The sequence below is a fragment of the Hesperophylax consimilis genome, chromosome 22 (assembly GCF_061612785.1).
Source record: "Hesperophylax consimilis isolate HC1 chromosome 22, BYU_Hcon_1.0, whole genome shotgun sequence".
Classification (NCBI taxonomy): domain Eukaryota; kingdom Metazoa; phylum Arthropoda; class Insecta; order Trichoptera; family Limnephilidae; genus Hesperophylax; species Hesperophylax consimilis.
This window is the reverse complement of record NC_142857.1, coordinates 5,065,031-5,092,439: the sequence shown is the minus strand read 5'-3', so window position 1 is coordinate 5,092,439 and position 27,409 is coordinate 5,065,031. Positions and strand designations below refer to the sequence as shown.

At 33.0% G+C, this 27,409-nt stretch overlaps 2 protein-coding genes across 3 annotated transcripts in view; both read right to left on the bottom strand.

The window, feature by feature from the left end:
- PhKgamma (phosphorylase kinase gamma) overlaps window positions 1-14,579 on the bottom strand; it is a 42,907-nt gene extending 28,328 nt beyond the window's left edge. For both annotated transcript variants that reach the window (XM_089645547.1, XM_089645548.1), the window contains exons 1-3: window positions 14,211-14,579; window positions 11,581-11,756; window positions 5,458-5,590 (exon numbers count right to left, since the gene is read on the bottom strand). In XM_089645547.1, coding sequence (XP_089501673.1) covers window positions 5,458-5,590; window positions 11,581-11,756; window positions 14,211-14,302 — 401 coding nt within the window. In that variant the 5' untranslated portion in view covers window positions 14,303-14,579. The remainder of the gene's footprint in view (window positions 1-5,457; window positions 5,591-11,580; window positions 11,757-14,210) is intronic.
- Window positions 14,580-18,358: 3,779 nt separating this feature from the next.
- LOC149412733 (uncharacterized protein CG3556) overlaps window positions 18,359-27,409 on the bottom strand; it is a 68,053-nt gene continuing 59,002 nt past the window's right edge. Inside the window, exons 8-9 of the mRNA XM_089645002.1 lie at window positions 26,490-26,701; window positions 18,359-22,961 (exon numbers count right to left, since the gene is read on the bottom strand). Of these exons, the coding sequence (XP_089501128.1) occupies window positions 22,900-22,961; window positions 26,490-26,701 (274 nt within the window). The 3' untranslated portion in view covers window positions 18,359-22,899. The remainder of the gene's footprint in view (window positions 22,962-26,489; window positions 26,702-27,409) is intronic.

Genomic DNA, 27,409 nt, shown 5'->3' with positions numbered 1-27,409 from the left:
TTAAGCGATAATGGTGAAAATATTTAATAAAACATGACTCGTTTGAAATAGGGCAAAAATCTCTCGACAAATGCTTTAGTTGCATTTAAAGACACAGTGAATTTTTTCGTGCCTATAACATATTAACCTTTTGAACGCGTTAATTTGCTCCGTTTTATCTATACCCGTACGCGGTACATATTTTCAAATACCTATGCACGCAATTAAATGTCAAATTATAGCATTCTGGCATGATTTATTGGACTATATAGACAGAACAGATTATTCTCCACAATATGAAAACAAATCCTCGTGTGTCAACACTCTGTTTATAAAAACAAAAACATAAAATTTCATACAAAGACGTACCGTATCTTTTGAATGTGGTCCCGCCATTCACTCGGCGTGTGTGTACTTAGGTGATAGACACAAGTGGGACACCATGATCACTTATCATTTTTAGTTATGAAAAGTTGTGAATGACATAATAGTACTAACGCCATCCGTTGACAAAAATGTAAACTAAAGGACTAAAAGGCGCACTTGATTATCGATCTTTTTTTATGAAATACAATTTTATTTTTGAGAAATTCTTGTAGATGTCAGCATCGTGATAGTTTTACGAATGTCCAAGTGAGCAAGAAATACATTTATGACAAAAGAGCGCTGGAATATCGGCTGTCAAAGTTTCCGTATCAACTGTTGATACAGCCGCGTGTGAGTATAGACTTTTTGCCGTAACAACAGTTGATACGGCCGTGTGCAAAGAGTTAAATAACGGAACAAAACGTGTTTTTAATAATTTTCAGAGCTTACTTGGCGATTTTTTTTCTATCGAGGGAATTTTATATAATTAATGCTTCGGAATAACAAATGTATAGATATTATCTCCAAAAATAACATATATATATTTTTTGGAACTTAAAAACTAAAAGAATTAACGAGAAACTTGTTATAATGGGTAGAAATTGAGTATGCGGGGGCTTAAACTGGAGGCCATATCCTCCTACAGTATTGTTGTTTATAAAATAAATTTATAGCATTTATTTTTTTAATTTACTGGGTTAAACAACAAAAAATAACACAACGCCATTACACTGAGTTATGCACAGTACTGACCCAAATTCCTTCTGACCGAAGCAATACTCTACACAATAACAATACTAAGAATATCTTCCAAGACAAAATGGCTGAATTGATTAAATTGAAGCAGGCAGATAATAACACAATGTGGTACCATTACTATTAACAAGTAGCACGTAAATATAGTAAGTACTTTATTTTTATTAAAATTATTTTGTAAATATGTATTTGGCTTTAATCCGTAGGAGCCGGCAAGAATATTCAATAAATAAAAATACAATTTTGTTAAGGCCAACATGAAGATAATACCAAGTGTTTCACAGGTCGATACAAAATGATTGCATTACTCCGGTCTTTTTAAGAGGAGGAAGGATTGAACCTGGGTCCTGGAGAGATCTATATTGTAAGAGGGTAGAAACACAAACGCCGGAAAATCAATCCACTGCTGAGCTGTTGATTGATTGAACGATTCTTTTCTGAAGTAATGACAACAAAATAAATTACAAATTCTCCAAAATAGAACAATAGGAATAATGCTTGGGCGAAATAGATTTTCTAAAGTAACTAAAATGTTAAAGGAACTAAATTGGCTAACAGTGAAACAGACGCTGCTGATATTGAACACAATGATATTTATACATAAAATAATAAAAAACCAATACCAAAATACTTTTCAAAGAAAATTATGAACAACAAGGGACGAAGCCAATACACCAAATAGTTTACGGTACACAATATTAGTTGAAGGTATACAATATTAGTTTAAGGCGGTTTAACCAGCGGACGAGAATTCAAATTTCGTTAAAAGACGGTCTCGCGATCGGACGTTTTTTTAGACCGAGACAGAAATATCGAATTCATTCCGCTGCGAGCCGTACACTCGCGCGGCTGTGAAAACTACAGCATGGTTCCGATGAAATAACAATTATTGTTGTTAAATTCTTGGTTGTAGCTTTCTTCCTAATAAATAGTTACATACATATTTGTAAATTATACGTCGGAGTGCGTAAACATAAAAAAATACAAATGCAGTTTGTTGACATGGTAGATATAAAATATGTAGGTATATGAATATACATTTAAAAAAATTTCAAATATTTGTTTAATTTGTTTTTTTTTTAAATATTTTACTCTAGTTTTCCAAAGGTGAGTAAAAATCTTTTGTTTTACTTATTTATTCGTTTGTCCGAAAGGTATTACCGGTAAGTTTTATTTCAAATACTTATCTTTAAAGTATTACTTGATTTGATATGTATGACATTGAAAAGAGGGTTTATTCCTTACAACTGAAGTAGAATATATATTAAAACTAGGTTTTATTTCCAACTATTTTCTACGGTACCTACCTACATAATGTAGTTATGCGATTGTATTATATTGTATCGCTTTCATGTATTTGTTTTCATGATTAACGGAGCGACCTGACTCGTCTAATTTTCGAAATGTTATTAAATTCACGAGGTAAATTTCGATTGAAAAATCATAGGTTAGTATGTCAAAAACAAACTTGTTTTTTTTTTCCTAAAACAAGAAGCTCAATTCACAATATGACATTATGAAACTGACAAAAAGTAACACAAAAAATATGTTGAATTATACCAATGTAATAGTGAATTGGACAATAAAATAGAAATTATGAACAAAAAAATGATTTGAATCGCACATCACGAATCGAAATTCATTTGGTTCGTGGCACTTTTTGACTACCAATCACAAACAGTTTCTAGTACTTTGGCATAAGTTTTAACATTTATACATGAAAAAACGATGACAGACATAAACTCTTGTCCATAGTTGATTCTTTTCCCTGGAAATTAAACAACACAAAATTATCGTCAAATGTTATAAAAAATATGTGCTTATTCTGACTGATTCTTTCGAACGACTCTGTAGCATATAAGTAAGTACAATGTACACGGATAATTAAATATCACTAACCTTTGTTTTTTCTGAAAATATATCTCCCACGTACGTTTTTGATGTCGTAATTTGTGCTATGTAATAAAACTTTTTTCCGAGGGTATTTTCCTCCTCATTTTTAAGCGAGGAATTTCTTTAAATGTTATCAAGTAGACTGGCGTGGAATAGACGTCCGCTCGCCGCCCTGTCGCAGCGGGGAATGATAAAATTTCGGCTTGCGCCGGGGTAATCATAAACAACAAACGCGAATCGAAATTAATTACTATTATATACTTTAAGAATATATTTTTTGGTCATAAATTATTTCTAATGTTTCAATAATGTCTTGGTAATTTATTTTTCTAAAAAAATCTGAACTATACCAATTTGTAAGACCATAAATAAATAGTCCAATTGAGGGATTTTCGTCACAAAACGCGTGCTCGGATTTATTTATTAGTTATTTTATTTGAAATAAAAACAAAATTCTTATACATACTTATGATAGATAATTTATTGATTGTTTATACTGAATTATTATATGATTTGAAATATTTGCTGTATAATACAACTTCACCTTTGAAAATGCAACAAATCTGCGCATCGTCCAACGGTAACACTTTATTATGATATGAAAATAATATTATTTTTCAAAATTTTACATCTTACTTTACAAGATAAAATAACGATCTTTCGAAATCAATTTGTGTTTTTTTCTAGAAAAGTGTCCATACGTCTAAAAGTGGCCTCAAAAATGCCAAATTTCAGGTCAAGTCTACCTATTTCGCCTTAAGGTATACAATATTAGTTTAACCGGTCAGCAACGTAAGCAGATATACACGATAAAATAACGATAGCAGTCAAGTACAATAAGCGTGTTTACACGTCAACGCGTGTGTTTCCACAAAAATCGTCATAACTCCGTTATTCTTCTAGTGACATCCCTAAAACAAAAAGTAGAATATTCGTATTGAATGAAGCTTCACATCTCTATTCAAAGTTATCCATAGAAACCCGTAAAAAGACCTACTCAGTGGAAGCAAATTTTACCCGCCAAATCGTAAAACGACGCCAAGAAAGCCGTTTGACGTGCCGACCCGCCTCGCAAGTTTAATTATTTTTTTAAAAATATATTTTGTATGAAATGGTCAAAAAGTGAAGTGACAGAATTGTTTATTGTACATTTGTACGATGAAATAAGTGTTTTTTTTTTTACATTATCCGTGATTTTAGTATCGTTTTTACATAAAACATTACAGGTGAGTCATTTTTACAATTTTTTCATGTTTCCATTCTAAATTTAAATATTTACAAATGTTAATATTTATTTATGATACAACAATTTGAAAGCCTATTTTGTAACCTTTCTAAAACAGTTTTTACTATTCGGCTCCGTTCAGTAATGTTTCATTTATAGAGCTTTGATTGTGAGGCGGTAATAACACAACGTTTTCGTGAAATTGACATTTCGGTAAAGACATCTTAGCTTCAAGTTCGCGAAAAGTCGGAGGGGTTAAGGTTATACAATACTAGTTTAAGGTATACAATATTAGTTTAAGATATACAATATTAGTTTAAGGTATACAATATTAGTTTAAGGTATACAATATGAGTTTAAGGTATACAATATTAGTTTAAGGTATACAATATTAGTTTAAGGTATACAATATTAGTTTAAGGTATACCATATTTAATGCGCTGCCGGACATTGACCACGGCTCAGCACCACTATTCGTATTTAGATGGTACAATATATTATTGTCCAAAAATAAAATTAGTGTAACCGAAACTGTGAATTATGAACAATTCAAAAAGTTAATTAAGTCCCTAAAATTGGATAATGATATATTGTACCCCTAATTTTCTTACACTTACTCAATCTGTAAAAAAATATATATTTATTGTCTTTAAAAAAACTATTTTTCTAATTTGTGTACCTGATATATTGTACCCTTAATTTCCTTACGCTTACTTAATCTGTAAAAAGATATATTATTTTAATTGTCTTAAAAAAAAACACTTTTCTATTTTGTGTACCTATGTTAATATGTATTATGTTTGTATTTATATCATAAGTTTTTGATTATTGTTTAAAAAAAATCATTAGAACATTATTTTTATTCTAAAGGTAAATACTCCTCCCATAAACACAAGCTCCTGGAGCTCAACTTATGGAGTAGTAGAATAATAACGAAAAAATATATATAAGTCTGCATATTGTTATCATTTGTAATGTTAAATAATTTACAAGTAATAAATAAAAAAAATATTCCCAAGGTTGCAATCCACCTGTTAATTTTTTCAATGCAATCTACCCCATCATGCGACGCAATGCATGTGATTTAGTGAAACTTTATGGATCACATATGCGACATCCATTTAAAGGTATAGCTGCAGATGGCTCACATATATGAGACGGTCGCGTAGATAAGGTTAAGATAAGTACTACAAGCTATCGAACCGATTGCCAGTTTTTGAAGTGAAAGTTGAACCAACCTCATGATGTATCTGGTTTTCTTCTCTGAGAGGGTGACTACAGACGTCAGGTAATCGAAGAGCTCTCCATTCTTGCAGAGCTCAAAGACCAGGAAGATGAAGGTGTCCGACTCAAACACATCCTGAAGTTCAACTGCAATCAAGACAAAATACAAACTTAGTTTTGTTTAGGAAATTAACAAACAAATTCAAAGATAAAAGTGTGTGTTGTGATCAGAGGCAGCTTGTAAATGAAATTACCAGCAGTTTATTTCACTTTTAAATGTACCCAGTATGTAATATAGGTGTAGTGATTAATTAATGGGAGCACTGAAACTGTTTAAATTCACCGCGCTCGAGTGCTAATGTGTGAATGTTGTAGCCCTAACATTGTAAATTGGTATTCCAGATACATTGGATTATGCATGATGAAAAGATTACAAAATATATAGATATATTGAAATGGCTTTGGCCATGTTTGGTTACCAGATCTGGATACTTCCCCATCTTTCTCTTCCCATCTCCTTTCCCTCCCCACTACCTTAAGCGTAATAACATAACCCAATTGGGGATAACATTGACTCACCGGCTCTAGACGATTGGGACTCTGGTTTCACATTAAAAAAAAGAAATAGAGTAAGATACATTAATGTTTATGCTAGCTCTGGTATCTCCCTTTTTGTGTGAATCATAAGCACCTATAAAAATATCTATCAATAACTACACTCGACATCACAAATCTTCAAAAATAAGTTTCCCCGAGCCAATACATCTAACAGTACAAACCGTATAAAAGTACATTTAACAACCTCTTATCAGACAATAGTTTTATTTCATAAACGATACAAATTATCTGAGTATGGGACGTAAACAAATGTTGTGCATATACTCTTTATGGGTGCCACAACTTGTGTCATCTTCCTGGGCTATAAAAGGAGCAGTTTAACCGGTCAGCAACGTAAGCAGATATACACGATAAAATAACGATAGCAGTCAAGTACAATAAGCGTGTTTACACGTCAACGCGTGTGTTTCCACAAAAATCGTCATAACTCCGTTATTCTTCTAGTGACATCCCTAAAACAAAAAGTAGAATATTCGTATTGAATGAAGCTTCACATCTCTATTCAAAGTTATCCATAGAAACCCGTAAAAAGACCTACTCAGTGGAAGCAAATTTTACCCGCCAAATCGTAAAACGACGCCAAGAAAGCCGTTTGACGTGCCGACCCGCCTCGCAAGTTTAATTATTTTTTTAAAAATATATTTTGTATGAAATGGTCAAAAAGTGAAGTGACAGAATTGTTTATTGTACATTTGTACGATGAAATAAGTGTTTTTTTTTTACATTATCCGTGATTTTAGTATCGTTTTTACATAAAACATTACAGGTGAGTCATTTTTACAATTTTTTCATGTTTCCATTCTAAATTTAAATATTTACAAATGTTAATATTTATTTATGATACAACAATTTGAAAGCCTATTTTGTAACCTTTCTAAAACAGTTTTTACTATTCGGCTCCGTTCAGTAATGTTTCATTTATAGAGCTTTGATTGTGAGGCGGTAATAACACAACGTTTTCGTGAAATTGACATTTCGGTAAAGACATCTTAGCTTCAAGTTCGCGAAAAGTCGGAGGGGTTAAGTCAAATGTAGGTTATTCACTATTCGAAAGCTGTAGAGGACACACGTGAATAATAAGCGCTAGAAAACAACCCCTTAAAATGGACACCACTACTGAAAAAGCCGCTCAAGTGGTGGCACTACTGCAATCAGGGATGCGACAGTGAGATTTTCGGCAACTAAACTTAAGCCGTTCAAAGGGTTTTCCAACGGTTTCAAGGGACTGGTGGATGTTGAGGCGTGGATCAGGGCGACGATGCTGCACATTCCAAAGAGATGATCGTTTTATTATCTCATAAGATTTTGCAATAGTTGCGATTTTTCTGATACCGAGTATATTTCACAGCACGGCATAAGCTTTTCAAAAGCTATTAAATGTATACTTATTAATTTGATGACTGTGTAATCACTTTCTTTATGTATTTTCAATTAAAGCAGCAGCTGCATTCAGCAATCCAACATTAATACGCAATACAAACAAACAACAACATTGATAAGAAGGCGTTGTAAGATTAATGTCCACCAGTGGCGGCTCGTCTACAGAGGTGTTTTAGTCAATGACCTCCCAAAATATGCTGCAATAGTATTACCGGATTATTAATTTATTTTTAAAATTTGTGCATATTCATAAGGTAATAGCGAGTTCCAGTGCCATCTAGCGTCCCAATGAGAAGCTACTGTATGTATCTAGCGTGGGTTACGTCAAGTTTTGTCCCCAAGCTATCTCCTTTCTTTCTCTTTGCTATACAGACAAAGGAGGTAAACACTATCATGTCTGATGTATGCTTAGTATCATACAAAATTTGTTTTCAAGGGATTTTCGGACAGGACCGCGGAGAGATAGAGATATCTACGACTTAAGATTATTAAGGTATTAGAGGGAGATGTGAAAAAATGTTAGTTGTAAGTTTTTTGTGTTATAAATTATAGTCATCTTGAATTTGAAATTGTGTTTATCCATTGCCTAAGTAATTTGCATGGAATAATTTAATATGTCAAATTCTGTGGATATCGTATCGAAAGAAATTGCAAACAATTCAATGAATTATGACAAACGTATTCAAATAAAGTGACAATTAGTTTATGTTACAAGAGACAAAAAAAAATAAACGTAAAGGTATTTTTGCTTTCATTATTTACTTTTTAAGTATACTGAACAATTGACTGAGCTTGGAGTTAATACAAATTAAAATTAAAACTTTTAATAGGAAAAGATCTTTAAAAGAAAAAAAAACATTAATTAAATAATAAACAAAAATAAATAATCTTAAATTAAACAATATTGTACTACCAGCTTCAGAATAGGTGGGTACCGGCAAATTAATTACATATATTTTTTATAATATTCATTACGCATTAGCAATATGTATTGATATTTCATTTTCATTTTTTTTCGATTGACCTTCCACTTCTGGACCCCTGGAGCCGCCTCTGGTGTCCACACCAAGTGTAGAAAATTGGAGTGTGGAATTTTAATGTATTGCAAGGAATGCAGTATTTACTGACGCATTAAATGAATCAAGGACTAATATAAACAATATTTATTTATGTAGACAAACAAAAGATAACATTTGGTACAATGTCTCGTCAACTGACATTTGCTAAGATAATACTGTTTTTTTTTCCTAGCATAATAATACTTTTTTTTTAAATGTCCATCAACCATCTGGAGCCAGTTAGACCTTGGCATCCAAATTATTATTATTTTTTTTTAACATTAACTTCACACAGGAGGCCCTGAGAAAAATAGTTTACTTCAGGGCCTATGTCACCTGTGAGCTGTGAGGCCAGCAAATCATTCCATAGCCGAGCTATTGAACTCGAGAACGAGTAATACAAGAAGAGTTTTGTGTAATATCCAAGTTATTTTTTCAGTTTTCATCACATACTCGACAACTAAGATAATCCTAGAAAAACCATGTGAAAAATTATCCCATTAATATCCATCAAATTCCAACCGAAACTATTCTCCCCCCCCCGTATCCCCATTATATTAATTAAAAAAAATTTCGACCAAAGTCGCGAGTGCGATCGTAAAAGGTGCATTTTACTGGAAAGGGCTATAATAATATGTACTAGAGTTACGCTAGATTTCGAACAATCTCTTTTACCGTTATGCACTATTGACTTCTGGAAGATGGGCAATGTCCAGTTAAAATGGTAAATAGTAACTAATATCTGAGCGTTAATGGAAAGGGCAAAAGGAATATTAAGAGACAAGGTCGCTTCGCGATATATCGTGGACTCAAGTGACCCCCATTCAGACATACCTGATTTTTACCTTCAGGTATGTAAAGGTCAACAAGCTAACAATCTATATTGATATGTTTCTGTGGGTGCGTGAGGGGTCAATGGAGGTGTGACTAAAATTTTGAAGTTAAATATGTATTAGTTTTGTTTGAGAGATGTTTGACTTATGATAAATAATCAAAATTTTCAGAATGGAGGGTGTGCTATACGCTATGCATATATACATTACTAGCTGTACCGTGCCATGCGTTGCTGTTGCTCAGTCTGCTGTGCAGATAGAGAAACAATAGTGTCGCTTTTACATACACTTCTGGACCCCTGGAGACGCCTCTGGAATTAACTGAATACACATCTTCACAAAAACATGCATCTTATTGCGATTTTACGAATACATGTTTTAAGTTGTTGAAAAGGGTATCTGTAGGATTAAAACATTTAAATATAATGAGATTACTGCAGTACATTAGAGGCTTTGTGAGTAAGAATGAGTCATTTGAACAGCTGAATCAACTTATGATTAGTTTAATGTTGTAAAATTTTTAATTATAACCAAAACAACACATGTTCATCTAATTTTAATTTGGCAAGTCATTCGTCAGTTGGATGCCAATTTCTTCCTGTGCAAAAAATTACCCAAAAATATAACAATTTCCATGTGTGGGGAGAAAAAAATTCTCCTATTTTCAGTGAAAGGTAGAACTTATTAACTTGAGTTGTGAATTGGATAGAAGCCAGAAAAGATTTTGTTATACCGATAGCCAGAGACGTGCAAACCTTAGGCACATGAGTACTGTGTACCCTATCTTACTCACATTAAAATTTATAAAATTATTTTAAAAAACCAATCTACACACTTTAAAAAATATGCGCAAAGTTCCAGCTACGAATCACACCGACTGCCCTACTATAACGTGTCAAAAGAAGAATCTAAGTATGCAAAACGACTTACATATCATTTTCGGTTCCATGATATTTCATGGATACAGAATCATTAAAGATATAGAGTCATTAAAAGAGATGAAACAAAAACTAGGTTTAATAGTTACCTATGTAACCTAGTTTTTGTTTCATCACTTTATATCACTTTTTGTAGGTGTGTTGAATTGTCATTTTGATGTCATACCCGGTCACCATCATATTCAAATGTTGATTATACTACACAAAAAATGTACAGTGCCTTTTGGTACAAATAACAAACTTCTATTAATTAATACAACTTTACTATCAAAAGAATTATCATATTATGTGGGCTTGCTTTCACGCAATTGTACAGTTGAAAAAATATACGTGATTTATCACGAAAACGGCGCTATATAAATTAGCCAAATATTATTATTATCAAGTAAATGGCTTACAATATATGTATAAATGAAGCGGTTATTTGGATCTAATATCAAATATCATCGGCCAAGCAATACAACATATGAAGTAATGTTTTTATTCAAAAATGAATTCAATTTTTCCTATTGCCTACTCCCATTAAAAACACCGCACGCCACTGCCGATAGCGTACGTAATAATAAGTATTTTATTTGTAGTCGTTTTAAATGTGAAAGAGCAACAAAATTAAATGAACCACTGGGTGTTCGACAAAACTAGAAAATATGAAGAGAACACTGGATGAAACCAGAAATAGTTCATAGCATAGATTTGCATATTTTTGTAAGTGTGGCGACTCCGTTATGAATTGTTTGTAAATTTCAGTGCTTGTTGCTTCTATATAGACATTTTCAACATCTTATAAGGTATAGAGACAAAAGACTGAGCTGGGCTGATCATGTTGAAAGAATGCCAGATGATAGGGCGCCAAAAATGTCAACTATATGATCGAGAGGGTTGCACATTAGAAGCTACCCAGAAGCAGAGAGAGTAAGAAGTGTTGTCTCTAACGAGCCGCTGTAAAGCACAGTCGTCAGGTTGGATTGCTGTCCTTGTTTAACCGGTATTTCAATGGAAGATTCTACAAGGAATAAGCGTAATTGATACCTTCCACACCTGGGTCCAGCCGGGAAACAGGCCAAACGCACACAGTTGACATTTGTCACATGGGAGTCATTTCTACGATGTTCTCGAGTTTGACAGCTCGACAGTAGAATGATTTCCCGTCGTTCATGTTTCCTCCTTCCAACAACATGCGTATCTCCAAGATCTAGAATCTAGATTAACTTAAGCCTTTCCTCAAACAGACCATTTAAACAGCATCTTCAAATATGACATAGTCTCTGGGAGAAATCATTTCTATCCGTCTCCTTCTCGATTATACTCACTGATGTAGGGGTGCGCCATGACCAGGCGCAGGATGGCCACTTCTTGCTTGGTGGCGTCCCGCATCGTGTGGCATTCCACCGTGTCGTGGGTTTCCGAGCTGAGGTCGATAATCTTGGCTGCGTACTCGCGCCCCGTCTCCTTCTCGATCACTCGGCGCACCGTCGAACTTATTCCCCTGGGAATAACAAACATACAATATAAATAAACATAACTAATTAACTGTAAAACACAGGCCTTTTACATTTAAAATTTTACTGTGATATTGGGTTAGTGGAATAATAGTAAAGAGACTGTAATTAACACAATGTATTATCTCGGATGACAAATGATAAAACTGTGATGCATTTTTTATTGAAAAATATCAGTACCGATATTATTCCATATTAGGGTAACCACTAAATTCAAAACATTTATTGTAATCTATTGTTGCAAATAAACCTGATTACCTTCAAATGCCAAGATTTACCCAATTATTTTTTAATAATTTAAACACTACGTAATATACAATATATAACAATAGAAAAGAACAAAATATTATTCGGGTGTGAAGTGACTTTTCAAACTAACAGTCAATCGAACACAGACGAAATTGTTAAACATATTGCCTTTTTAGATTCTTCCGATCGATTCAGCATTCTTTTGTATTAGGAGTAAACAATAAAACACAAATAAGTATTTGATAAAAAGAAAGACAATAAGATAACAAAACCATAGATGTTCAAGTGTTTACATGTATAAAAATCACAAGATTATCAAATAAGGCATAAATAATATTTAAAAAAAGAACTTTGCTTACACATAATAAAACATATTTCAAAATAAGAAATTCATATTTTATAAAAATATTTTTATCTTTTTTTCTATCATGCGGAAAAACTTAATTTTTTGACAATAGAAAGAGAAATGATATTTCTTTCTAGTTTGCATCAAATATTTATACTGGAATCCATTAGTAAAATCCTAAAAATTGCCAAAATGAATAATTCATATTTTGCGCCGCTATCGTAAAAATCAAATTATTTTTTAATGTGTGGTCGAGACAAAAGTGAAGGTACAGTTTTCTTATAAATTCCCCAAACAAAACGAATAGTTTTTCGAAATATCGAGTTCTCTCAATCTTTCAATGATTGGAGTAAAAATTGAAGTAAAAATGTGGTTAGAGCTATAGACTCTAGTGTAGCAAATTGACTTCATTCCATTCAACGGTGAAAAAATGAATTTATTTAGTACTTGGTGTTTAGCGCTTTCTATATTGTATTTTGAACAATATTGATAAAAATGTCTCAAAAAGTAGGTTCATTGTGTGTAGTTTACAGATGTAATAATACAAACAACGAAAACACAAGTCATTTTCAGGAAGCCAAAAAACATTATAGTTGATGTAATATAATAAAAATAAGAAATTTAAAATAAATTCTTATAATTATACAAATATTTTTTTTACATTTATAAGTAATCAATGACAAAGTTAATATTTTATGCACATGAGTTTTTTTTTCGATTTCTCTAATTTATTAATGTAAAATAGAGAATTTATTACATACACATAAAATCTATTAAAATGTATGAAAGAAAACCAAGAGGCACAACTCACGCCGCTAGGAGTCGCTAGTGTAGAATGTTGCCAGCAGAATGTATGGGAAATGTCAGAAGTTGGGGGTATTATGAATATTATAGGGTATTTGATAAAAATATGCAAAAAAAACTTTTTAAAATTACTTTTACAAACAGAAAGTAACTAGAAAAGAAAAATGGAATTTAGAATAAGTCTTATAATGTAAAGAATAACGAGAAAAAGTCAGAAAGAATAACTTTTCAGGAGAGCGATTTCTAATTTATAAACTGTGATTTTATTAATAAATGCCTATATTTAATTGAAATATATTTTTACATAGAGATTGAAAAAATTAAATAATATAAAATTTATTTAGAATAAGTTAATCAAAAAGGCTAACAAATAAAATAAATACAATTCAATTTTTGGTTTTTTAACTGAGTTACCGAATACTACAGCTGTCGTCCTGGTGTAAGTTATCCATCTTTTTTGTGTAGGTATAGATAGATACAAACAAATAATTAATGACTTGATAATAAGTATTTGAACAAATAGGAGCACTTTTGAGATGTTAACACAACATTATTTTTTTTTAGAATGACCCTACCTGCTTCTGGGACCCCAAGGCACAGACATACCTGTAAAAACTCTGGGACTCAGGTATCCATCCAAATTCCGAGAAATTTGAAATCGGTTTTTTTTTTTAAAATTATTATTTTATTTATGACTTTGCAAAAAAAGTCATAAACCTAATTTCAAAAAAATGCTAAGGGTTTCTTTTGCAAATAGTTAACATTTTAATAGCACAAATATATTGATTTCATATTATTATCGGAAGCTTATTGGAGGTTTCATAATCGTTATGTCCTTGAAGTTTGTTATTATGCCTATGGCGCCCTACTGTAAGAGAAATATACTATAAAAACGTGAAATTAAACAGTGACAACCTCAAGGAACGCTAAAATTATGCGACATGTTTGAATAAATCATATTTATTAAAATATTTTGCGCAACACGAGGATCCAGTTTGATTTTGAAATAGTTACCGAGCGTGACAGGTATAACCTTCCTTACCTTCCGATAATCTCTTTCGGTTCATATTTCGCGTAGAACTCCTTGGCCGCATCCTTGTCGGGCAAGTTGTCATCGTCGTCTTCTTTAGCCATGTTGCCACTGAAGACCGTTTCACACCAGATTCAATATAACAAAAAGATCAACATTCGTCAATGTCGAAAGGTTATTAACAAAACACTGGGAAATTGCCCCCGAGCTGACTCGCGAGGCGACTATCGAGAAATGAGATTCATTTCTTTGAAACTGTATTTTAAACTTAAACACAATTCACTTGGATTACAATTATCGCGGACAGGGTTATTAATAATTTAACGGGAGCCCGTGCGGATTTATGCTCTAGCTCGAATTGCTCGCAAACTGTTTTGACGATTGCGAGTGAAGTAGAGAAGAGGCGTATTTATTGTACCCAGTAAAAGTACCGAGTATTTTCATGCGGTACTTTACCTGTGACAAATCTACAAAATACCTGGTCCCTAAGTATTTGTAAATAGCACAGGTCTCGAAGAACTGCCTCTCTGGTCTGTTAGAAAGATGTATGGGGAAAAGGGAAAAATAAATATTTTAGCCTACGTATACACGGTGTCCGGAAACTCGTAGTACAAGCGGGAAACTGGAGAATCTACACCACATGGGGAACCCAAAAAAACATAAAGTTTTTTGATTTAAGCATTTTCAAAAAAAAAAAAAAACCAAAAAAAAATATTTTTCGGCTATTTTAGGGTTAAAGTTTTTTCTGGTGTTTAGGGTTGAATAACAGATGTTTTAACCCTGCAGAGCAGAAATATTTTATGATTACACCGGGTTAAATGAAGGGTGATTTCAAAATAATGCTTCAAATCCGAGTTTCTTCATTTGTTTTACTTTCAAATAGTTTTAATTAGTTGGGTACTTTGATCTTCAGTAATAATTTATAAGAATTTGATTAAAAAAAAAAAAAAAAATCAACTTCAAACTCGATTTACTCGATAACGAAAGCTCAAATAAAAAAAAAATATACTACAAAATCGACTCCAAATGTGATGTAGATTCACCAGTTTCCCGCTTGTACTACGAGTTTCCGGACACCCTGTATACTAGAACAGATATCTCAAAGATACTTAGTATTTGTTTTTAGTATCGCGCGGCTTGCGAGTATTGCATGATTTGCGAGTATTGCGCTTCTTGCCAGTATTGTGAGTCTTGGACGTCTTTTGCATCCCGTATGTGCAATAGCTACCCCCCTTACGAATTACCAGTTACAAAATACTCATAAGTATTTTATACTGGGACTGAGTCTTTATTACTCTCCCTTCCCGAGTTCCCAGATGCTATAACCCCCAGGTGGGTATAAAATATTTGTGAGTATTTGTAACAGCTATTTTTAATAGGTACTTTTTTGTACCCGTACTCACTGTACCCAGTAACGAAAAGTACTCATAGGACCCACCTCTAGAGTGAAACTTTGTGCAAAACGTCATGACATTTCAGCCAATTTTTGCACGATTTGGTACAACTTACAACTTTCTGCCGATAGATGTCCGCAACGATGAAGCGCTCAATTTTTTAATATTTCTTTTTCCCTTTCTTTACTCCGTGTAAATTACTTACATTTCTGAAAGGTTGGCTGAAATTTTGCATAGCTGAAATTCTGTATAGCTAAAATTCTGCATACCTGGCTGAAATTCTACATGACTGAAATTCTATAGGTAACTAAAATTATGCACAGCTGAAATTCTGTATAGCTGATATTGTGGATAGCTGAAATCCTAGAGAGCTGAAATTCTGAATAGCTGAGATTAATTTCACTAAGAACTCATATGTCTATGAAGAACACCAACAAAACCCTATATTCATATAGCATATGTGGTCACAATCTGGAAACAGTTGAATCGATCAAAGATTTAGAAATTATATTCGACAACAAACTAACGTTCAACCAACACACAGAATAAATTGTAAGTAAATCAAATAAATTACTTGGTTTTATTGTAAGATCAAATAAACTGTTCAAGAATTCTATTAGCCTAATAATTCTATTCAATTCGTTAATCCGCAGTGTTCTTGAGTATGGGTCAACAGTCTGGAATCCACATTATATCACACAGGTATCTAGACTTGAATCTGTCCAAAGAAAATTTACACGGATTTTGTCTTTTCGATCAGGTGTCTACCATCTACTAGACGGTTACGAACAAAGACTTACATATTTCAAATTAGAGTCTAATTAAAAGACGAAACATAATGCTTTACAAAATTGTGAATAATTAAGTAGATAGTAACATAGCACATCAAATAAAGTTAAACGCCAGGCCCAAATTCACTACAAACCTTAACATATTTTGGACCGAAATTTTTACCAATAACACTGGTTATTTTAATCCTATGTCGAGAATGTCTCGATCATACAACGATATTGCTAAAACACACAGATATTTTCGTAAATAATATAATTTGTTTCAAGAGATATCTCTACAATTTCTGTACCTAAATAAAAAAAAAATAAAAAAACAAATATTGTTTGTTGATTTGTGATGGTTTGATATTATCTATAATATACCTAATTTAAACATACAGTGGTGCCTCACACAACGAACTTAATTCGTTCCAGGAGCAAGTTCGTTATGCGAAAAGTTCGTTATATGAAACGCGTTTTCCCATAACAATACATGTTAAAAAAATAATTCGTTCTGTAGCATAAAATATGGTAAGATGACATAAAAAAAAGATAAATTTTTTGTTATTATTTTTATTTAGATACATCTAAAAACATAATGAAAAAAACACACATTTTTTAATTTTAAGAAATAATCGAATCTTGCACATCTTCATCCATTTTCCGCCGATGGTGCAGTGAAAAACCTGTCCAAAGTCGTTTGTTTCTCTCTTTTCTTCAACATCTGCCGGAAATAACGGACAAGAGTATCGGAGTACAGGTCGTTGATCCTGTTTGCTTCAGCGGAATCCGGATAGTGGGCCTTGTAACAGATAATATCTTGGGTTGTTACGTCACCTTTCACCTGCCTGTCCTTAATCCAAATCGCTAATAGCCTCTCCATTTCCTCGTGGATTGAAGATCTATGTTTTTCATTAAATAGTTTTGATACTCCTTTGGCTACTTTGGCTGATTTTATTGCATCCTTGTTTTTCAAAATGGTGAAAATGGTGGTCTTGTTGAGGCCAAACTCTTTGACGAGGTCACACTGTTTTACCCCACATTCACTCCTTCTAATTATTTCCTGTTTCATTTCAAGAGAAATCACCTTCCTGCTTTTTTTAGAACCCATCATATAAAAAAAATGTTGAGTTTATCTTAAAAGGACGACTGCCGTGATACGTGTGCGATTTAATTCGTAATGAAGAACGATTGCTGCGATACGTGCGTAAGTTAAGCGTACTACGCAGTGACTAACGAGTCTAACGACTGCCTGCGCGGGAGGATGCAATTAATCGGCAGTGATCGTAGAAGATCAGGCGACTTCGTTGTGTGAAGCGAAGTTCGTTGTATGAATCGTGAAATGAACGAAAAGGAAGTTCGTTGTGTGCAGCATTCGCTGTGCGAGGCGTTCGTTGTGTGAGGCACCACTGTATTTTTAAAATTATTATGTCTTGTAATTTTTTTTAATTTTAAGCTTTGTATAAAAAAATACTGATATTGTTGTGTTTCCTTCATTGAATGTGCAAATGTGATTGCTGCAGACACATTAGTCTAGGGACATTTATATTTGTATGTAAATTTATTTTACACTAACCACAAGATGTACTTTAAATGTCCTGTTTGTGTCACAAATAAAATAAAATAAAAATAAAATTCTTTATAGCTAAAATTCTGCCAGTTCACATGACCAGCGTACATATATTTAATGGAAAATTCCATGTTATCATTTTTTTGCGCTATGTTTGAATCCAACCGAAACTTTTTCATACAAAGTCAAGGATTTTATATTTCACAAGATGCCAATATTCATTGTGCTCGAGGTTCCATTTGACTCAGTGCCGGTCCTGCACGGTCCTGGGTAATAGGATTATTACATAGAAAATGATTAAAATACAGTTTTCTGTTTGGCAACAGCAATATCATTTATTTAAGAGCAAAAACAGATTATTATGTAAAACAACTCAATCACAATATGCATCATTAATTTCAAGTAATCATAAGTTATTAACAAACGGTTAAAATTGATTTGAGATCAACCACAAACACCACATACAGTTAATTATTGTAGATTTCAAAACCAAATCCAAGCTTTCTATTTTGAAAAGTAACATAATTTGATAATTTGCAACGCTGCAATACGTGATTATTACTTATGAATAAATAGACAAACAATTTTTAATGTTTAAAAAATATATATACCTACTTACTTATAATTACTACATTGAATATTAATACAAAATACATCTAATTCAGTGGCTAAATCAATTTAAATAGGTACGAAAAAATGAGCGATGTATTATTTAATTTACCGGTTCATTGGAAAACTATGTGTGTAAGCTATGGTGTTATTTTCTTGTGAATTATTACACAAACCCATATTATTATAAACACATTGATACAATAATAGGTACGGCCATCGTACCTACAATGATGGCAACGAGCGTTGAAGTAAAATTGAATGTGACTTCACCAACCATCTTAAACTACGATACCCGTCTGTGAACTTATATAACTGCACTTAGAACAGTTCTGATAATTATTTCCAGCGAATCCATTTACTGACAATTAATATGATACAATAATATATAATATATTGCTGGCCTCGTTCTACTAGAACCATTTCGTAGGGATGCAATCAGTTGGGGTGTTGAAAAACTCTCGTTACATTATCAAATCTCTTTATCAAATCGTCAACAACGCCAATTTGACATTTCAATAATCCTCGTTTAAAGCCGGTTTCAGCATTTTGAAAAAAATGTGATCAGCTGACAAGCTTAACAATGTGACAACTAATCACAATTTGATCAATGGCTGAAACGCAACGGGAATTGGCTTTTAACGGGGACAGTTCAAATGTCATAAAATCAGTGTGGTGTTGACTGATGATTTGATGTTCATCAAATTGAGTAACAGTGTGCATACTGAATAAAATATATCACCGTCTATCTGAGTTACTACACCATTAGCTTGTAACATTCAGAGAATGTATAATTCTCCTTACACACACTAAACCAATTGCATCTGTACGCCGAAACAGTTCTACATACCTCGAATGAGTTTATACAAGTTTGCACTTCAAAGCCTTCGTCCAACTGATTTTTGTGGTCTATTTCATCAATGTTGTCTCTGGGTACAAAGTAAATAAACTTCTTCTACTGGAGTCCTCCACTGTTGAACATTATCCATTATCAAGACAACATTCACCCTGCAGAGACTAGATCTTAATAGTCAGGACCATAGACAAAAAATAACAAAAGAAATGCCATGACTTTCAGCATAAATTTCATACACATAACTGCGTTTCACCATCATTATGAAATTAAAATGGGATAGCAATATACAATGTCAGGAGAGAGAAGGCTAGAACTAAAAGGTACTGGTGACGTTGGTTTCCATTCAAATCTATATGAAAGACATTTCTAGTGTTCTTCTTTATTCTGTGGTATTCCTTGTAAATATGAAAGATGCCATGAAAAACATGTAATGTCAATAAAATATTATAGTTCTTTCAAGACTTTGACAACTTTATGAAAACAAGCATTAATTTTTGATGGGATGTAATAAGTACATACACACGTTTGATTAAAACTTTGTTACTTTGTTTAACACAATGTTTATTTGCTTGTTCAATTTTAATGAATGTTCATAAAAATCTTTCCCAAAGCCTATTATTTCTTTCTTTCCCTTATTCCTATCGCTTCCTCCTAACATTGGAGGTTAGATAAATTCACCATGACTCCAAAGACTTGTGAAACTTTTAATTGGTGTACACCTCAACAAACACTTGGTATTAGACCTTGGCCAGCGATATGCACGACACAATATGAATTACAATAATATAATAATATGTAGGTATCTTCAACTCTATTATGAAGACTTGCTGAAAATGGACATTCTACCTAGCTTATTATTTATCTTAGACGACTAGCATATTAACATTATGACTAAAATGATCAATGCAGTGCTCAAATTCAAACAAAATGCTTTTCCGTGATAAAATAATAAAATTCACCGGTTTTACCATTTCAAAAATAATCTCAAAAACTAGGCTGGTTTTCAAATTTGAAAGTAAGTTGGATCATTTAGTTTTTATCTGCCATTTAAAACAACCTTACCAAGAAATTAATTAACTGCAATCTAAAACATGAAACCTCACGAAAAAATTAATTGCAATCTAAAAAAACATAACCAAGAAATCAATTAACTGCAATCTTAAACAGCCAAAAAATCTATTATTAAAGACTAAAAACCGCAAATATTCCTGTCTTTGCAAATAAGTATGTAGTACCCACCCAGGTATATATGTTTTATTGTATCATTGCAACATAACCATTGGTTATGTTACTTCTTTTGATGAAATCATGAAGGCAGTTAGTTATTTTGACACAACCTGGTTTTTGAAAGTTAGTCGATTCGACATAACCTAGGTTTTGTAAGTTGGTTAGGTGCTCTATATGAGAATCTATTGCCTACAATCAATTTTTTTCTGAAAAATTGATGTTTAGAAGTCTTTGTTTTCACTTATTCAGGACAATTAATGTACAAAACATTGAGTTTTATGCTGTATATTAAAACCGACTATTTTTCATAAAACTTTACTTATACGCTTCATGATCAATAGCTTTCCATTGAAATATTAACATGGCTTACCGTTCGGCGATTTCTTTGAATTCGAGCATTGTATCTATGACACAAATAAATATTACATAAAATTATTACCAATTAATTATTGATAAAGGTTAATTTATTTGTCGAGTTGAATCAGATTTGAACGCTAATAACTAATAACTCTTTTAAATATTGATACATTCAGAGTATCACAGTGCTATGGGAATCTGGTAAATCTATAAAAGTACGGTATTTTATTGAAAAATGCATCCTGTTTAATATATTATTGTGTATTGTTATCTATGAAACATCTACAAACTGTGTTTATCATTGCTAAGTAACTTTATAACAAACGATTTTAGTAGTAGATCATTAAAAACGGTGTATGTATTTTATAAACTATGAATATTTAGTTAGAGAGGGCTATTTGTCGAAGGTTTACACATAAAATATAACATATTAACGGCGTATTTCACCATCTGTGAGCAAACTATTAAATAACTACTCGTCAAGTATTTTATAAAAAGGTTTAAAATGGAGGTGAAAATAGACTTGGCGGGTAGCTTTATTCAACAGTGGTGAAACAGATAAGATGACAAGTAGCACTAATCTACAGTTTAATCAGAGGTGGTGAAATAACCAGTAAGTTGGTATTAAATTGAGACGAACAGTAAATTGGTTTATTATTTGATATTTAAACACGTTATACAGTTCGTTTCCATTGACAGGAGATTTTGAAATAAATGAGACTTAACTATAACATATAGACGGTTTTGTAAGTTGTGTGAGATACTGTAGTAAGATGTTAATGAGGATGATTTTAAACACTAGGTAAACACCTACACATAGAATATTATAATCGTCTAAATATTGCAAAACGTATCAATATTATTATTGCGGCAAGGATATGAAATGTTTTACAAGTAAAAACATACAAATACTTTTCTATATCTTTATTTAAAGGAAAATACTTGGAGAGGCATCTTGTCATTTTAACATCACACTTGTGACATTATTTACTTGATGTTATGGTTACACTATTGTGTTATTATTTTCATAATGTAATGGTGCTGACATTATGATGTTGTGATATTATTATCAGATTCGAGTACCATGATGTTATGGTATAATTTTCTAGCAGTTACAATGCTATGACAGTGTTATAACAATGTAATGCTAGCATGACGAAATTGTCACAATGCTATTATTAATTATAGCATTACTATGATGAATTTATCACATTGTTATGAAAGCATTATCATGACGAAATGGGCTCAATGTTATGACAGCATTATTATGACAAAATTGTCACAATGTTACAATAACATTATCATGTTGAAATAGTAACAACATTATCATGACGAAATGGTGACAGAATCATTACGACGAAATTATCACAATTACTATGATGAAGTGTCAATGCTATTACATATAGCATTATTATGTCAAAAAGGTTACAAAGTAATAGTAGCATTATTATGATGAAGGCTCACTGTTATGATAGTATTACTATGTCAAAATGGTCAAAAAGTTATTATAGCATTATCATGATGAAATAGTCAGGATGTTATGGTAGCAGTATCACGACGAAATTATCATAATATTACCATGATATTGTCATATTACTTTTACAATGTTGTGGTATTGTTTTTAATATTGATTTACTCTCATGATGTGTTGAATGTACAAAAAGTTCTCTTGAGGTATTCTCCTTTAGACAGTGATATGCACCATCATCTGTTACATTCACCTTGAAACCTTACAAATTGTTTATTTGGTAGCCCTAACGTCTAACTGAAAATAGGGTTCCCTAAAGCATATTGTTTAGACAGATCAAACACTAATCAAATTGTATTTAGTACTGTGTAAGGTGAATTTGTAACGATTGAGGAAATAATGTCCCATGAATAATTCTTGTAAAAAAATCGACTCTCCACTTGTTGGTATTTACAATTTCTTGTACCAAAAGAGATAGTGTTCTCCTTCTTCCACCAGCAAGTCGTCCACACCTGAAAAGAAAATAATTGAAAAAATGTTAGAAAAAGTTCATTGCATTATTTTTTGTTTTTTTAGAAATTTTTTAGATTTTTTTTTGTATTTTTTGTTTTTTTTTTTGTATTTTTTTTTTAAATATAATTTTTTTTAAAAACTTTTATTTAGTTTTGTTTATTATGGAAACAATTTTTTTACGTATTTTATTGAAATAATTAAATGTTACATGATTGCATGATCCAGTAAAGTTTCCGCCTAAAATTCACATTATGTACAGAAACACAGCTAATAAAAGAAAACAAAGTGGGGTTGATTGAAAAATTTTTTTTTTAAAGAAACACAGATAAAAGTATATAGTAGATAGATAAATAAAAAATAAGCTAAGTACCCATGTAAAAATAATACATAATTTCACCATTGAATAAAGTTCAAAGATAAAACAAATAAAATATGAAAAACAACATAATGAAAATAACTTAAATATCTCAGCAGGTGTAGAGGGTTTGTAATTATCAATTTGATTTAATTATTTCCATTATTTTTATAAGCAATAATTATTAGCCTGAAACACTCATCCACATTGAATTGAATTATTTCCAATATACATTTAGTAAATTGACTTGAGGACAAATTGAAATTATGAGAGTCTTAACTAACTAACTAACCATCACGCCGTCTCCCCGCAGGGGTAGGCAGAGAGGACGGACCGCCAAACAACTCGGTCCTGGCACACACTCCTTGCCTCATTCACATTCATACATCGTCTCATACATACTCTTCTATTGTTCTGACTCTTGACATGGCCCGACTCAAGTATCTGATTCACTTGATCGTGCCATGTCTTCCTCGGGCGTCCCCGACTTCTGCTACCATTCACATTTGCATCGTATATTCTCCTTACACTCCTTTCTTCGCTCATTCGCTCTACATGCCCAAACCATCTAAGCGTCCCTTTCTTGATCTTACTCATTACGCTTACATCAGCCTTGCACTCTTTGCGGATATCCACATTCCTCACACGATCATACATGGTTTTACCACACATACGCCTCAGGGATCTCATTTCAACAGCATTCAAACTACTTTCATCCTTTCTTTGCCAGTTCCATGCCTCACTTCCATACATCAGGGTAGGTACCAGCACTCCATTGTGGACTGCTAACTTCGCTTCTTTGGACAATTTTTTGTTTGCGCCAACTGCGTTCAGTCCTCCATTAATGGAGTTACCTGCATTTACCCTTCTTTCAATATCTCTGTCAGCCTTCCCATCTCTCGTAAACATGCTTCCTAAATACATACACAAATTCATCCACCTGCTCCAAGTATTCCTCATTCACAGCTATATTGCACACTGTTTTCGTAATTTCTCTTTCAAACACCATTACTTTAGACTTACTTACATTCATCATTAACTCATTCTTCACGCATACTTCGTTCATCCTAGACACGAGAGACTGCAGATCATCCATACTATTAGCAATCAGCACCGCATCATCAGCATACAACAGACAACATACTTTCAGATTACTCAAATTCGCGCCCAATCTCACCTCTTTCAATTCTTGCATACAATTATCCATGTATAGATTGAATAACCACGGTGACATTACGCAGCCTTGTTTAACACCTTTTGTGAAATCAAACCACCCCGTAAAACCACCGTTCACCCTAACACATGCAACGCTTCCCTCATATAGAGACGCAATTGCCTGAGTCAGATTCGCATTCACTCCATACTTGGACAACACCTTCCATAGCTTTTTCCTGTCGACTCGGTCGTATGCTTTTTGTAGATCTACAAAGGCACAGAAAAGTTTCTGTTTTTTTGCCAGAAACTTCTCGGTGAGCATACGCAATGAGAAGATCTGGTCCATGCACCCCCTTCCACTCATAAAAGCACCTTGCACATCCCATATTTTATCCTTTGTTTCCTTTCTTACCCTTTCAATCAAAATTCTACCATACAGCTTGCCAACTGAACTTAGCAGGCTAACAGCCCTATGATTCCCACATTCCATACGTGACCCTTTACCTTTGCATAATGGCATGATTACTGCCCTTTTCCAATCTAAAGGCGTGTAACTTTCCTTTAAACATTGGTTAAAAAGATTGCATAACCATGTGAGAATTATACGGCTACCTCCTTTAAAATATTCAGCAGCAATATTGTCGAAACCGACAGCCTTACCATTCTTCATACACTTAATTGATCTTTCTATCTCATCCATGCTAATTTCGGTAATATTCAGTCCATCATCATTCATATCTGATTCGCCGCTACAATCACTGTCACTCACTTCGTTTTCGAAGACTTCCTCGAAATACTCCATCCATCTCTCTTTTATTTTTTCCTCATTCAGTAGATATTATTGTATTTTGTGCATGTCCTTCTGAAAAATGAATGTTGTGTGTAGTTAGTTTTTGGAGTGTGGGATGAACGTTTTGTTTTTTTTAGTAAAGTTTAGGTTTTTAGTAAAAAACGAACTTTTTTTACTACAATACATCTATTTTCAATTTTAGATCTAGTTGCGCCATTTTTGGACTGGCTGATTTAAAAGATATATATTATTATTTTTTTTCTTTGGTTTGACTGAGGATTGAACCTTCCTCCCCAGGTTACGGAGTCTTAAAATGCTGTAATTTAATTTTTTTTTTTTTGATTTTACCTAGTATTGAACCTATCTCCCAGGGATTGGAGATAGCGTGCGCTAACAACTGCGCCAAATCTCGAAAGGATGGAACCGACATATATTTTGTATGTTAACTGTAATGTCATCCAATTTCAGAGAAATGCGTATATATTATGTGCAAATGCGTGATAGTCACCAAAAGTTGACAATATGTGGGAACCCAATTTGTAGAAACATTAATGTAACAATATTGTTCTCTCAATACATGCGGGGCAAAAATAATAATATCCTAGTGAGGTAAAAATTTTAAAATAAAAAAAGATACAATAAACAAAAGAATACATTTTTTTTAATTTTTTTATTTTTATTGTTGATACATTTTTTTTTTTACAATATTTCATATTTCAATTCAGTAATGTTGGCCTCACTGGGTTGTTTACCCGTGCTGAGGCCCCCATTTTATAATTTAAGAATTTATACATTTAAAAAAAAAGAAAAACAACATTAAAATAAAGATAAATTTAAAATAAAAATAAAGATTAAAAATTAAAATATAATTATAACACTAAAAGAAAAATATCAAAACATTATCATCGACAATGGGGCAATTAGAATTTGGGAGGCGGGTTTGAGTACCGCCGCCCCAGGAACCATTTATTGGATAACCAACACCTCTGCCATAGGTCACCCCAAGTGGTTCACTCAATTTGGTGATTTAGCAGGGGTGCCCGGGTTCATCGGGTGTGGTGTGTTCAGGAAGTCCTTTTTTGGATTTTGCACAAAGTCAGCGGCACATATCGCAAAAGTGAATTTGCCACCATATACAATATTTTCTCGAAGATCCTATTCATCCATCTGCATCGTGTAGTGGAATGACATGACCTGACCAACCATGGAACCAAGCACGCAACTTACCAACTGGTGCCACGAGCTGATTGCCCGGGGGGTTATTGGGGTCGGGCTGCTCGGGCAGGCGGTACAGCAGCCAGTAGTGGTAGCCCATGGGCTCCTCGCGGCAGCCGGCTAGCGTGTGCACGTAGTGGCCGTTGGGCCACTCGCTGGCGGAGAACTCGAAGCGCGGATCCTGCTCGGCCGCCATCTGCATCACGTGGTAGAATGATATGTTCCTGCAAACACACAAAAAAATACCATTAGAGATCATCAAACTACACCCTAGGGTTGTTGGATTTGGTTTCTACCATAAGAGTTCTCGATTGGCTCCAGTCCGTAATCGTCTAGGTTTCTCACCCTGCAAGGAGAAAGAGTCTTTTTTTTTACAATAACTCCACACATATGTTATCTGTTTGTTCCACATGGACAAATGGACATATGGACAACCACGACCCGTCGCAGTAATTGGGCCCTAGAGAATTTTACTATGGTTTCGTGCTTAGACTCTTGTTCCATACTGTTTCTAGTTTCTGAAGAGCAAAGAGGTATGGGAAATATGGGCAAGGTCAAGGGGCTCATGGAATAGTTTAGGTAAGTTTTAATGGTAAAACTAAAATTTTAATTTTATTTATTTATTATAACAGAAAGAAGGTTAATTAAAGATTACAAAGAATAAATACTATCCATTGAATAACGGTGAACAACAATTTGTAATAATAAAACAATAAGTAGGTATTTAAAAAAACAATAAAAATCAAGAGAGAATAAAGTTTGGGCCAAGTGAAGTCAAATGAAAAGTGATTTGAGAAAGTTTGTAAAGTTCTGGAGGTTATCGCTAAATATGTCCACGGAATCTTGCCACTAGAGTGGATGTTATATCGTCGACACATTCGCACTTTCACAAGAGGCTGGGAGAAAGTTAAGTTCATTTTTTGGAAAGGAAT